This window comes from Copidosoma floridanum, unplaced genomic scaffold (assembly GCF_036245765.1).
Source record: "Copidosoma floridanum isolate Cflo_tuat_1 unplaced genomic scaffold, Cflo_Japanese_pri ptg000029l, whole genome shotgun sequence".
Taxonomy (NCBI): domain Eukaryota; kingdom Metazoa; phylum Arthropoda; class Insecta; order Hymenoptera; family Encyrtidae; genus Copidosoma; species Copidosoma floridanum.
This window is the reverse complement of record NW_028321906.1, coordinates 2873992-2889189: the sequence shown is the minus strand read 5'-3', so window position 1 is coordinate 2889189 and position 15198 is coordinate 2873992. Positions and strand designations below refer to the sequence as shown.

At 34.6% G+C, this 15198-nt stretch overlaps 1 protein-coding gene across 2 annotated transcripts; it reads left to right on the top strand.

Annotated features, from left to right (window-relative positions):
* Nucleotides 1-3218: 3218 nt before the first annotated feature.
* Nucleotides 3219-10493, top strand: LOC106637655 (testis-expressed protein 2). Of its 2 annotated transcripts, none has more exons than XM_014350525.2 (7): nt 3219-3813; nt 4374-5598; nt 5858-6124; nt 6212-6407; nt 9077-9618; nt 9686-9758; nt 9841-10493. In XM_014350525.2, the coding sequence occupies exons 1-7, from the start codon at nt 3765-3767 to the stop codon at nt 10165-10167; spliced, it is 2679 nt and encodes an 892-aa protein (XP_014206011.2). In that variant the 5' UTR covers nt 3219-3764; the 3' UTR covers nt 10168-10493. The 2 variants fall into 2 exon arrangements, with proteins under 2 accessions (XP_014206011.2, XP_089452061.1); XM_089595935.1 differs by having other exon boundaries at nt 6212-6429; nt 9111-9618.
* The last annotated feature ends 4705 nt before the right edge of the window (nt 10494-15198 follow it).

Genomic DNA, 15198 nt, shown 5'->3' with positions numbered 1-15198 from the left:
AGAGTATTGTATTATTACGAAGGTCTAATAACTTGAGGCTTCTCTTACAAAAGCTAAGTATATCGCATTTTTATGTGCATGCACGGATATGCAGTTACTGTTTTTAAGTAAGAACAGTAGATTTGTTAGTGGAGCATTATACAGTGAGAGAAAAAAATAACACAAGTTATAAAGAAATTCCAGCAAAAATTACCATTCCGTACATTAAATCGGATGCAAGTTGGCAAAAAAGTAGAAATTATTAATTTTAATAGTAAAGATTATTGTTTTAACAGTTAAAATTATGGTTCGAAGAGTAGAAATTATGGTTACAACAGTAAAAATTATCATGCTGGAACAGTAAACCTTAAAAGGATCGGTTAATGAACTTTACTTTCCCGCATCGAAATATTTACTGTTCTAACCATAATTTTAAATGTTCAAACAATAGTCTTTACTTTTAAAAATAATGATTTTTTCCTTTTTGACACCTTGTATTCGATTTACTGTACGGAATGGTAATTTTTGTTGGAATTTCTCTATACTTTTTTTTTTTTTTTCTCTCAGTGTATCCTTAGACCTACCCAAGCGATGTAATTGAATAAGTAAATAATTAATAAGTGATTTAAACCGATGATAAAAAATAACAGTCCAAATTTAAGACTCAAAAGAGAATTCAACAACTGTCATTGTTGATTATTATTATTAGATTTTTTTAAATTTTGTCTCAAGTCACACTAGGAAGGTACAAAGAAAAATTAAAATTGATAATAACTATAATAAATTGTAACCAACTGAAACTTACAGTTTATAATATGTACGCTGAAGAAAGAATTTCATCCATCCAAATAAACTTTTATTTGAATACAAACAAAAAAATATTTATTTGAATAAAACAATTTTTTTTTTAATTAAAAAAAAATCATTTTAATGAAATACATAATTTTTTTATAACGTAGTATTTAAGAAATTTAACTAAATTTTCATTTTATTCAAATAAATGTTTATTTACCATAGCGAAAAATTTTTTCATTGTATTATTTATATTATTAATTAATTTAAAATTTTTGAGCGACTGATAAAAATTTCTACGAATTACTACTAACTGTTGATAAAAATTCTTTGTGGCCATGATTTAATGAGGAAGTCAAACTAAATTTTTCGAATCGATTTTCACAAAAAATTACAAAAAAATAAGAACTGATAATATTTATCAGAAATATACCTGAGTGTTATAATAGTCTTAAATATGGACTTACGCATTTGTTATTATTAGTTATTACTTTTGTTAACAAACAATCATATGAATGAGATAATTTTAGCTTGGGTATTTCTTGGCATCGTGTGATGAGTATTGTTGGCCAAGTGAGATTGGAATTTAAAAAAGCGCAGACAATTCCTGGTATCGATCTTACGTACTTTTTGATCTAGAGTATGTAAAACAAATTTTCCGACTCCCAAAACTAGAGGTACAATCTATTTATTCTGTTGGTACAATAGTTTCTCAGATGCATTAGTTCAATGTTGTTCAATTTGCTTTTTAAATAAATGTGCATGTTATACGTGGTACGAAGCAAAAAATATGGCGTTTTCAGCTTCTAACTCAAAAGTATCAAACCGGTTAATTCGTGTGGGGATGAAAAAACTACGGGTAACAAAAAATAGTCAAACAGCTCGACACCGTAAGTACGTGATAACTGGTTATAGGCCGTTTAACCAGTCTTTTTCATGCATGAGAGTAAAAAACAAAATTGTCAACAATTCTGGGCAAGCTCACTGGACGCACTTTAAGATTCTGTAAGTATCAGAATTTTGAAAGTGGATCGTAACGGGTGGTTGTAAAGCACATAATTTTTGATCTGTTGTGACAAGAAAAAACCCGTGAATGTACAATTTTCAGCAAAAAAAGACTTAATTTATTATTCTTATTAATATTTAAAATGGAGCAAGACCTTCTCTTCCATTAGAATAATTTTGAAAAAATCTGTTGAGAATTAGAAATGATTTTTCACCAATTAACTGGTTTTCACTATGAGTTGCTTTGACATTTTAATTTTGCAATGCAATAAATTTATTTTTCATGCCAGTGGCCAGGAATGTGATGATTCCCGTCGGTGTAGCCATACGTGGGCATCTTCCATTTTGATTATCACTTAATAAGAAAATTATCTTAAGGGGGTTGTTTGACAAAAATAAAAAATATAGTCATTGTTTGAAAAAAAATTGTACAAACTAATAATCGTATTTATAGAAATTAATTTAAATTTCAGATACCTTACTAGTGTTGCAGTCTAGTAAAAACCCATAAAAAATTTTTTGAGTAATACCTATTGTATAAAATGAAGCTCTCATAAAAATTTTATTAGTTTTTGTATGACAATTATGTGGCCTATTTTGTTTAATAGAACTTATGGTAAGGAGCTGAAAATTTTTCTTAAAATAATTTAAAAATTTTTTTTCCAAGTCAAATATGTAGTTTATTGGATTTTATAGGAATAATATCGTTGCAGATATAACACTACAATTTTATTATTAAAAACCGATTAAATTTTTGTTGGAAAGTACTTGGTTAAACTGATTTCAAATTTATCAGATAATTCTTATATTTCATTCATTGCAGTTTACAAAGGCCAAATATTTCATTGTGCTCTTGAAGTTCAAGTTTTATGTGGGTAAATTGGAATATACGGGCGCAAAAACCGATATTAAACCAATAGCAGATAAGATTAGTGTTCATTATTTGGAGGTCGATTTTCGGGTAATGTATAAATTTTAATCTTACCGCAAATGGCACTTTTGCAAGACACATGTTAATTTCTTTAAGGCTAGTTTAGATTGCGGCTGGTTTATATAATTGACTATATGGTGATTTTTAAATACTCACACAACTCTTGGCCAGAAGAAAGTATGACACAAATATTTCAGATTATAAGGTTTTTCGATGATGTTGAGTTGCGGCTGGTTTTAATTTTTGACCACCCTCGGGCTTTTTAGCTCTTGGTCTATAACACATTTTTGTGTAAATACCCTTAATATTAGCAGAAGACAAGCGGAGCAGAAAGAAAATGAAAAGTGAGTGTGAAAGTGTGTGAGATACATATATATGTATATATTTGCAACAACATAAATACATAATGTTTACACACATGCACACTCATACTAAACAAAAATTACATGTGCATGATCGCGGTGAAGCCGAGGTCGTGGATTACGTATATACATGACTGTTCGTATGTACGTATATATATACTTACATCTTACTTACAAGCATCTTATCTGCGCGCGTAACCGCAATAAGTATTCAGTGTTTAAGTGTTTAGTTTAGTTATTTCTACATGTAGTACATGTACGTAGAGTACACCTCTACTACAACTAAGACTAGGGTGGAGAGGAGTGAAAAGAATATAGCGAAGCTCCTAATAGACGTATTATTATTGTGTAAGCGGAAGACAGCGATAATATGACAGTGTTATCAAAAGAAAAGCCGCCACCACTGATAAGATCGTGAGCATTATCTAGCTACGATTACTCGTGTGTGCTTGGCTTGTGTATACGTGTTTACCTGCTGGCCGGCGGGCAGCAAGTGTAACGAATGCGATGATTTGAGTCTTTAGAGTCACCTGTGCCCAGTGCCAGGGCTCTCTTATTTTGTCTCGTCTCCTGCTCGGAACACTGCTTTTGCTGCTGCTGACTGTCGTTTTGCTACGTGGGAGAATCATTGGAGGGTTTGTCCTCTCCTGGGAGACGTGTCAGTCGTCGTCTAAAGCAATATAAGCAGCCTCAAGATGAGCTCCAAACATAGTCCTGCCAAAGTCACCTTAAGCATGATTAAGGGTAAGCACCTTTTACATTGTATTTTTGAACCTCCTTATCTCCACAAAATGTTTACGTCTGTCGTTCTCCATGCCTGGGATGTTTGAGAAAGGATCGTTTTATCTATTTATTTAACGGGATAACAGCTCTCACTTGCCGCTTCTTCGTTTTCTTGCTTTATTTTTTCGTTTCGCAAAGATGAGTAATATGATCGTGATGCAATGCCCGAGATACAAACCAACACTAAAAAAGTGTGTTCAGAGGAAACAGTATACTTTTATGACTCATTCGTGTCTTTTTTTCCAACTACTGTTGCACCTTATTGCTTATTGCTCTTGCTTGTCGGAAGAAATAATTCTTATTTCGATACTCTGATGTGTAATAATAAAAAAATTTGTCAAGAGTAAAACTGTAATTAAAATATTAAAAAGTTAATTTGATACTGAGGACGTATATTTTTGGTTAATTGAAATAGGTCGTTTCCATAACTGCCATACATTCACGCGTATATATTATGTAGTAGTTGATGATGAAGTACTGAAATTGCAAGTGAATAATTAATTTACTCTCATTTGTAACAGGAAAGCCAATAACGATGTCTGTACCCGTGATACGCTATCATGCCAGCGATGACGAGCTGGAGGAGCTCTATTCTTTTGCGGATGATGACAAACGTTCAACGCCAGAGTCAGAGAAAACTTCTCCCAAGCTAAGTCCAAGAAAGAGTCGTATTACTATTTATGATGACAGAGACAGCTACGAGAGCAATTTGGAGAAAAGATCAACAAGTATGGATGAAAACTTGTCAGATGGTGTACCACCAGCTGACCCTTGGAGAGTATTTTCAGGTATTAAGGGGAAGATTACAAAGACGTTCGAGGAAAAGCTTCATGAAATTAAAAGTGAGAGGAAAAAGTCCAAGCAAGACAGAAGCAGAGATACGTCCAGTGTGAGTGATTATGAAGATGTGAGCGACATCACACCTACTGAAGATAATGGCTCCGATAAACTGGAGAAAGAATCTTCTCCTATACTTAGAAAGAGGACAAACTCGTCGAGGTTCAGTGGATTTTCTTACATAAAGACTGGTCTCAAGGCAAAAGCAGAAGAGAGCGTAGAAGATGGTGTGGAAGCAGCAGAACTGACGTATGAGTGCCAAAGCAAAGAAGATGTTTCAAGTTTTTTAAGTAATCCTATTATTGAAGGAGATGCTACGGTTAGTGATAAAAGTACGTCGTCGACGGGTTTTAAAAAGAATATAAAGTCCTATTTGCCAGAAATTCCCAAGTCTACAAGTTTGGGTTTGACAGAGTCGGAATGCTTGTTTATCCAAATAAAAAATAATATATACTACGAGGCGTTGATGTTAACAGTTGTGCTCTGTTGTTGCTATTACATTCCACTGTCTAAATACTTCATAGGAGTATGGGTTGGCATTTTTGCATCTTTTATGGCCCAAAAAATTTATAATAATATTTGTAAGCTGCTGACGATTCCGGAAAAATCTGTAGTACCTGTGTTAGAGATCTTGCCTGTTGAGGAACACGCAGCTCTGGAAAAGTTCGAGGGATGGCTCAATGAACTGCCCTACAATTACAAGCCAGATAATTATCATGTGGCACGCACAAATCCTGTATTTTTTGTACTCGAAGGAGAGGTCCTTCAGGTTTTAGAAACCAGGACTAGGGTTCCCAAAAGAGCTGTTTGGAACGAGCCTAAGTTGAAGCCAAAGTTCACCAAGAGAAGGGTGTACTGTTTGGCAGGAGCCAAAGTTGAATTGCTTCCATCCGGTCTTATTAGGCGCAGGTAAATTTATTGTTATTAACTGCGTGTATTTTTAATTAAGAAAATTTAACCGAATGTAAAGTGAATGTTTTTAATGATCTCTAGCGTATGTTTATTTCAACGGTTGAATTTGAACTTTCCTAAAAGTTATCAAGTTATCGAATGTTTTAAAATCACAAAGATTGTTTTATTGGCGTTTTAACAGTTTGTTCTTATTATGCTGTTGTGCAGTAATCGGAGCAAACAAAGATCTCTTGAAAAATTATAACATCTTTTTTAGGCGATGGAGCAAGAAGTATCCAATATGTGTTACATTCGAAAAAGATTGCATGAAAGAGAATGCCGTGGTAGAAAATTCATCTGATGACGAGCCTCAGCCGTTAGATGGTGAAAATGATAAAATAATTATAGAGGAGGAAGAGACTGACGAAGATGTGTCTCAGTCCAAAGATGCGAGAGACATATTCGAAGACTGTCAAGACGACAACGAAGAGGCTCAATTAAAATTGTATATTTTTGCTAGGACAGATCGACAAAAAGAAGATTGGTTAGTAATTTTGATTAATGTTGTTTTTAGAATACTACATTATACGATTCCATAACAGTAAGTGGATTTATTAATATTTGAGTGCAGGTTCAGACGTTTAGTATCAGCCTCAGAATTCAGTAGCAAAAGAAGTTCGATTTGTTCGACCAAAGACGTGGCGACGCCAGGAAGCACGCAAGTTCAAATTGGCAATGAATTGTCTAAGCCATCAACACCGTCCAGTGCTGCATCCGATATGCCATCTTTTTTGTCGTACCAGGCTTACATAAGTCGTTACACAGAGGTAATACAAATTTTAGCTTTTTGTTATCGCCATTAAGGCTACATCAACGCTTCTCACAAATTTAAATCATCTCAAATGGAAAAAATAATAAATAAAAAAATCTTAGTTCTGTTAGGCTTTGTATATGGTGTCCCTATTAGGCTAAATTCAGAGAACCCAAAACAGAGTTGAAAAACAAGGAATTACAATAAAGTACATAGTTTGAAACGCTTTGGAAATATATTCAAGGATATTCAAAGAGTATTTAAGAACTTTGGCAACATGAAAATTGTTGGTTTTTCATGGATAAAAACAGCCATTATCGCATTTTTTCCAACTTTAAAATTTATATCTTTGAAAATATTAACTTAAGAGACAAGTTGCAAGAGGCATTTTTTGCTTATAGTCAAATATCTTACAAAAAATTTTTTCAAGTCAAAAGAAATAATTTGCAAAATTTGTTGAAAAAAATTGTTTAAACGATTTGGGACCAACTGTTAGATCTGGCAACATCCAAATTTGATTTCAGGAGATCATTTTGCATAAGTTTATACAAAAAAAACGAGTATAAAAATATTCTCTGATGGATAGATGGAGAGCTTTGCTACTCTCTGCGTGTTTGATAGGCAGAGAATGACAAAATACTTTCCTAATAAACTATACTTTTTTTTTTTTTTTTTTTTTCCATATTATTTACGTCCGGCTCCTATTAGGGCACTATTATATGGGGCACTTAGCACTTGAGAGAAGGATGGAAAGAGGGACTGGGAGACCTCCCATTACTTGAAGGGGGGTAGGGGAAAATTAGGCAATTTTTTGCTGCGAAGAGGTCGCCTAAACCCTCCTCGAGGAGCATTGCGTGGGGAAAAAGCACATATGAAAAATCACAGAGGTACTTGCCCGATAAGTCGCACTGGCCGGGAATCGAACCACGGTCTCCCGCGTGCCGATTCACGATCTAGCCTAGCCGACTGAGCCACCGCGCGCTCTAAACAGTATACTTGATAGTATATTTACGCACCTAGTGAACGAGGTTAAGAATATCTTAGATTTCACGTGAATAAACCAGAGAATATAGAATATATCTCTATGTATATTCTCTGAATAAAAGCCCGAGGCGAAGCCGATGGTTGACGTGAAATCTATAATGCATTTCTTAACCTCCGAACTTGGTGCGTGTTCTATTTTCACCAATCCTGCACCGAGAGAAGGGATTTTCGTTACGCGAAGCGAGACGAAGGTTCCTACTTTTGGCGCAGTATGGTGAAAATGCAATTTTTCTGCATACCCCCACCGAAACTGCTTCATATCTGCCTTGCTCCAAAACACCCTAATAAGCTCTTTCAACGAGGGTATGCAGAAAAATAGTATACGCACCACGTTCGGAGGTTAAGAAATACCCTAGTTTTCACGTTATCCACGTTTATTCACGTGAAATCTGCGACATTCTTAACCTTGCTCACTAGGTGCGTAATACACTATTTACGTTTGAGGTTAAGTATAGCACTTTCATTCCTGGAGTAATAGAAACAAAGTGGTATTTTTAGCGGAAGAAAGAAAAAAATCGTATACTTGCCTTGAGAAGGAAATACTAGGGTACATTATCTTACTATAAATGAGAATCCTTATTGTAATACTGTATCACTCATCTAGGGAGGAAAAATAATGAATATCTCGCGTATTGGGATTATGCCTCTACCACGTGACCTCAGTATATATATGACTAATGTAGAGGGAAAATAACACAGGTCTTATGGGAGGAATCTTGTTTTTATTTTTTTTCGCACTTAAAAAGATATTGAGCTTAAAAAGGTTGTTAATTCCATGTTACTGACATAATGAGAGTTACGTAGTTATTTTTTTCCTTTGATGAATTCGTTCATGAAGGTTGAAACAGCGTTTTGAACGTATACGGAGTGCCGTTAACCCTACTTTGAGCTGTTTGTTTCAGCTGTTGCTGCTGCTGCGCTACTGCTGCTGATGCTCAGAGATAAACAAACAGCTCAAAGTAGGGTTAACGGCACTCCGTATACGTTCAAAACGCTGTTTCAACCTTCATGAACGAATTCATCAAAGAAAAAAAATAACTACCTAACTCTCATTGTGTCAGTAACATGAAATTAACAACCTTTTTAAGCTCAATATCTTTTTAAGTGCGAAAAAAAAATAAAAACAAGATTCCTCCCATAAGACCTGTGTTATTTCTCCTCTATATTAGTCATATATATACTGAGGTCACGTGGTAGAGGCATAATCCCAATAGGCAATTGAGTATACATGAGTTCTCATTTGGAAACTATACAATTTCATAAATTATTTTACTTTTTTCGCAACTAAAGCTATTTAAAAAAAATTTTATAACTTTTAACTTTAATCGAAAGAGCGAATTTTTTTGTATTTAATTAAACAATAACCCAATCACAATTGGCGATTCGTTTGAAAAAAAAGTTATTCTACTCCAACTCCCTTTCGTGCGAATTGCTGGAGAAATTCCATACCTGATTTTGATTTATGTTCTGATATCGCAAATCGAATAGTTAATTACGTGTAACAACAAAATTGCATTGTAGACCCAACTATTTTTAAACGTTTAAAGGGGCGGGTAACACTTTTTGCTCTTCCAAAAACATAAAAGACTCTAACTGAGCAATTATACCAAAAATCTGGAATGAAAAAAGGCTTTATTATAGCTTCAAGCTCTAGCATCAGACATGGAATCGGAAGCGCCAAGCCCAGCACCTGGTGCATGTCCTGAGGGTCTCTGGTTGAACGCACTCCTCGGCCGAATGCTCTTCGACATGCACAAATGCCCGGAGACCATAAACGTCATCCAAGACAAAATACAACGCAAGCTCTCCAACATAAAACTCCCATATTTCATGGAGAGCCTTCTTGTTTCGGAGTTGGTGATCGGCCAGGGTGCTCCAGTCATCCACGGCTCAACGAAACCAGTGATGGACGATCGGGGGCTTTGGTTCGACCTAGACATAGCTTACGAGGGCAGCTTGACCATGACCATCGAGACCAAATTGAACCTGATGAAGCTCAAGCGGGCCAACTCGTCACCTTCGAATTCCAACTCGTATTCCGGCGACATTGTGGGAATCGAAAAGGCCGCCCGGCCTCCCAGGTCCCCGATGTTCGACAGCGACGTAGAAGATAGTCCAGAAACCTCGACGGAAGACGAAGACAGTGTATCTCTACCGACTACGGCCTCGACCAAGGATATCACGTAAGTCGTTAACTTGCTAAATGTCACTGTTTTCCATGATTTTAAATATTATTTTTCGTCTTGATAGTCCCACTCAGTCGTCCGGAAAAAAGTTTCTCAATATGGTCGATAAGTTGGCGTCCAACAAGTACTTTCAGCACGTTAGTATTTTTTGCACCATCAATTATATATTTGAATAAACAAAGAGCTAGAATGTTTAGTTTAAATTGTTTATCTGCACAGGCTACAGAAATATCTTGTGTAAAGAGGGCGATGGAAGGTGTTTCAAATACGGAAATTCGACTGATGGTTAGTGTTTCCAGTATAGAAGGCTGCTTGTCCGTGAATATTCCACCACCACCGTCTGATAGATTATGGTATGGTTTCAAGCCCGTCCCGAAAATCAATTTGACCGCCAAGCCCGCGGTTGGAGAACGATCCTTCAACATCGTCTACGTCACCAAGTGGATCGAAAAGAAGCTATTGAAGGAATTTGAAAAAATAGTAGTGCTCCCGAATATGGATGATCTCATGATACCTATGTGTCCTAACTACCCGTACAGCTCGTAAAAGTAAACGAGAGAAATAAAATAAAATCATGTCAGCTGGCAGCAGAAGCTTTTTTGTTTGCTCACGCGATCTTGAGATAGATTTACGAAAACATAAAAACAATATTCAACAAAAATAATTGCCTCAGAGAGTAATGTGATCGTGATATATTTTTTCTACATTTCTTTTTTGTTATTGTTCATTCCCTCGACGGTATTGACAATCATGTTTTGAGTGATATATATTTTCGAAAAAAATTATATTTACACGTTAACGGTATTATATTTTTAGTATCCATCATTTTTAATGATGAGTTTCTTCTTTTTTTTTTTTTTTCCTTTTTAAAAGTAGCACGTCTTTGAAACGTAAATACATTTATCATATGTTTTTTTGCTAATTAATTTTTATTCGTAGATATCGTTCCCTACATTAGGCTGTGGAAATGTGCATAAATATTATAAGTTCACTTTTTGTTACCCTAAATAAGCAAGATTTAGTTACGATTTATGTTGCGGAGTTGGACCAAGTTTACGAGTGCCGTTTTTTTCACGATGTAGTTATGGGTGACAGGTGAAAGGGCATTTGTAACGAGTAGATTTGGACACGTGTATTTTTTGATTTGGTTGAGTTAAGTACACACTTCGAACGACGAGGATGTGGTTGTGATGGCATTTTAACTTGCTCCTGATTTTTTTCATATCGTTGTGAAAGTAATAAATTTATAAACTCTATTATTTTGTAACTGGAAAAAAATACACAGTGAAGTGTTGATACATGTGTAAATATAAATATTTAAGGTAAACTTATTAATGACAGGTACACACCACACACCCGCATACTTATAGTGAGACAAAATTTCAAAATACACGACAGTACACCAAAGTTTACAGCCTAAGATTAGTTGTTTTTTACTGACATCTTGTCTATTGTACTTCAGCTCATTGTGCGCCATGTTTTCCATGCATTTGTTATGGAGAAAATAAATTATATATTTGTTGAAAAAAGAATATTTTTTGGTGTTTTTTTTTTTCTTAGCTGTAAGTACCACTTTTCATATTTTTCCTTCACTTACGTTTTATTGAAAAAACTACGAAAAAACGATTTCAGAAATTTATTGCATAATAAGTTAAAAAATAAGATAATGTTGATCGTATCGGAAAACCGTAGAAATCCTACAGAAACCTGTATATTTTGGCTTCGTGCAAGTAGATATAGTTGGGGGATAACAGAAAGTAGTCACTGATTGACTCCGACATTTCTGGGACTAATAACCGAAGAAATAACAAGTGCGGCCTCGCGAGAATGGCATCTTCAGCCACACTCATGTAGTATATTATACCCACTCTCTATAGTGTAGGACCTATCAATTTTAAAATGAACACGTCTTCCCCACCTTTTGGTATAACCGTGTAAAAAAATTACTTTACTAAAAGTCAAATCAGAAAAACGTCCGTTGTTATATGGTCACAGTCCTATTCATCAGCACATTATAAGTATCGGACACCATCGTCATGGGTGTTTTCCGCAATCGTCACCAGCAAGTAATTTAAGGTTGCGCTCTACGCTACCATCAGGTCAATAAGTTAACTACCTTGAATTAACTGCGGCGCTCTGTTCCGTAATCTGGCCAGTTAAAATAGCAGACGACAGTCAACAGCGATGAAATCTTCACTTTTTTCTCGACTTTCACGTCGTCTGCTATTTTAACTTGCAGATTACGGAATATATTTGTTATCTTGTTGACTTACTGACCTGACGGTAACGTATAGAGCGCTAATTTAAATTACTTGCTGTTGACGACGATAGCGGAAAACACCCCAAGCGGCGTTACCACCACGACCTATACGTAACTTTACAGCCTCTGATTTTATCATTCTGGTAAAGAAAGCACGGTGTAAGATGTACTTGAAGTTATGTGTAGTAATTAAAGAAATTACTACTAAGTAATGCCATATGGTCGATTTTATTAAACCATATGAATATCTCTATTTTTAGAGGTCGACTTTTTAGTTGAAAATAGATTGTAAACTTGCCGCAAACAGCATAAACCACGTCAACTTTTTAATATCTATCGATAAAATTAGGTGCGGCTGGTATGTAATTATCAAAGTGACTTTGCTGTAAATAGCAATAGTTATTATGATCAGCGCCATCTAACGGTCTTAATTTTTTGGCCAAAAGTGGCTCGTAAAATTCTCAATCAGAGCATTCTGAAATAGAGCCATTTAGTCTATTACAAACCAGCCGCAACTCATGATGAAGCTATAAAATGAAAAAATAACAATACTTGTGTATTAGGCAGCAAGTTAACAATCTATTTTCTACAAAAAAATCGACCTGCTATGTGTTTGTACTTTTGAAGATAAATTTTGAAGCATAAGATAGATTTTAAACTTGCCGCCAAAAACACACATATTGTTATTTTATTATTTCATAGCTTTACTATAAGTTGCGGCTGGTTTATAATTGACTATATGGCTCTAATCCTGAATGCTCTGATTGAGAATTTTAGGAGCCACTTTTGACCAAAAAATAAAGACCGCTAGATGGCGCTGATCAAAAATAATTATTGCTCCTTACAGTAAAGTCACTTTATTAGTTATAAACCAGCCGCAAATAATTATGTGTATAGACAATAAATAGTTGACATTTTTTGTGCTACTTGCGGCAAGTTTACAATATGTCTTTTACCTGTCAATGGACCCTAAAAAGTATAAATATTCCACTTATCTTATACGGCTCATAAAATCTACCATATTTACAAAATTAAAATACTTTAGACCTTTTATCATTAACTCGCAGAAGCACAGCCCTTCAACTTTTCAGTTTAAATAAACAGCTAACTTATATAATATGTACATACCAAGATTTGTGTTACAGAAATCTTTAACAATGATTAAATAGATACGTAAAGTAATAAGTCCAAAAGAGACAACTAAAGAAAAAAAGTTTAAAAAAGAAGTTCAGTTACACAGGAAGTCTCCTAAAAATGGAGCATTGGATCTCACTTAATTTAGATTTCTTTACAATTTATCTTTTACCTGAAAATTGACCTCCAAAACTATCAATATTCTACTTATGTTGTATTGCTCATAAAATCGACAATATTTATAAAATTACAATACTCTTGACCTTTTACCATTAACTAATGAAAGAACAGCCCTTCATCTTTAGATTTCCAATAAACAGTTAACTTATATAATATGTACATAACAAAATTTGTGTTACAGAAATCGTAAATCACGATCAAATATACACGTAAATTAATCAGTCGAAAAGAGACAACTGAAGAAAAAAGGTCTTAAAAAGAAGCAGCCACACGAAGAGTCTCCTGAAACGGAGCATCGGATCTCACTAATTGAAAAATACATTTATTACAGAGATGTAAATTTTAAGTGTTATAAGTAAACAAAGAACCCAACCTTCTCTGATCACTTTTCGTGTGACTGTGCTTCTTTTTCAGGCCATTTTTCTTCGGTTGTCTCTTTAATAGACTGATTAATTTGTGCTTACATGAGTTAATGGTAAAAGGTCAAGAGTGTTGTAATTTTGTAAATATTTTCGATTTTATGAGCCATATGAGATATGTAGTATATTAATGTAGAAACTTGCCGCAAGTAGCACAAAAAATGTCGGCTATTTATCGTCTATTTATAGGATTATTTGCGGCTGGTTTATAACTAACAAAAAGACTTTACTGTAAGTAGCATTAATTATTTTGGATCAGCGCCATCTAGCGGTCATTGTTTTTTGGTCAAAAGTGGCTCCTAAAATTCTCAATCAGAGCATTCAGGATTAGAGCCATATAGTCAATTATAAACCAGCCGCAACTTATAGTAAAGCTATGAAATAAAAAAAATAACAATACGTATGTTTTTGGCGGCAAGTTAACAATCTATCTTATGCTTCAAAATTTATCTTCAAAAGTACAAACACATAGCAGGTCGATTTTTTTGTAGAAAATAGATTGTTAACTTGCTGCCTAAGACACATGTATTGTAATTTTTTTTTATTTCATAGCTTCATCATGAGTTGCGGCTGGTTTGTGATAGACTAAATGGCTCTATTCCAGAATGCTCTGATTGAGAATTTTACGAGCCACTTTTGGCCAAAAAATTGAGACCGCTAGATGGCGCTGATCCAAATAACTATTGCTATTAACAGCAAAGTCACTTTGATATTTACAAACCAGCCGCATTAAATCTTGTAGATAGATAATAAAAAGTTGACGTGGTTTATGCTGTTTGCGGCAAGTTTACAATTTATTTTATCCTAAAAAGTCGACCTCTAAAAATAGAGATATTCATATGGTTCAATAATATCGAACACATGGCATTACTTAAAAGTAATTTCTTTAATTACCACACATAACTTTAAGTACATCTTACACCGTGCTCTCTTCACCAGAATGATAAAATCAGAGGCTGTAAAGTTACGTATAGGTCGTGGTGGTAACGCCGCTTGGGGTGTTTTCCGCAATCGTCGTCAACAGCAAGTAATTTAAATTTGCGCTCTATACGTTACCGTCAGGTCAGTAAGTCAACAAATATATTCCGTAATCTGCAAGTTAAAACACCAGACGACGTGAAAGTCGAGAAAAAACTGAAGATTTCATCGCTGTTGACTGTCGTCTGCTATTATAATTGGCCAGATTACGGAACAGAGCGCCAGTTAATTCAAGGTAGTTAACTTATCGACCTGATGGTAGCGTAAAGCGCAATTTTAAATTACTTGCTGGTGACGATTGCGGAAAACACCCAATAAGTAACTGAAGCAAAAAATTGCAGGAATCGGATGTTTTAATCTTTATCAAAGATTGATTCTAGCGATACCATAAATATTCTCTAGATACGTACGGCGCTTATCACTGTTATTGTTTAAACTTTTTTTACTATTGTAACTAAATACTGTTTATGTACTGACTTTAGATTTGTAAAGGTAACAAATTTCTCAATCAAGATTTAATTATATTTTACTGACAATTATTTTTTTGTTAAAAAGCTAATGAGTATACGAAAACTCTTTATATGTGTTGTGCACAGAAAGTATTGA

Coding starts and splice junctions, on each gene's coding strand:
- LOC106637655 (XM_014350525.2), top strand. CDS start 3,765: ATGAGCTCCAAACATAGTCCTGCCAAAGTCACCTTAAGCATGATTAAG. Junction 5,599..5,857: donor TCCGGTCTTATTAGGCGCAG/GTAAATTTATTG, acceptor CATCTTTTTTAG/GCGATGGAGCAAGAAGTATC. Junction 9,759..9,840: donor CCAACAAGTACTTTCAGCAC/GTTAGTATTTTT, acceptor TTATCTGCACAG/GCTACAGAAATATCTTGTGT.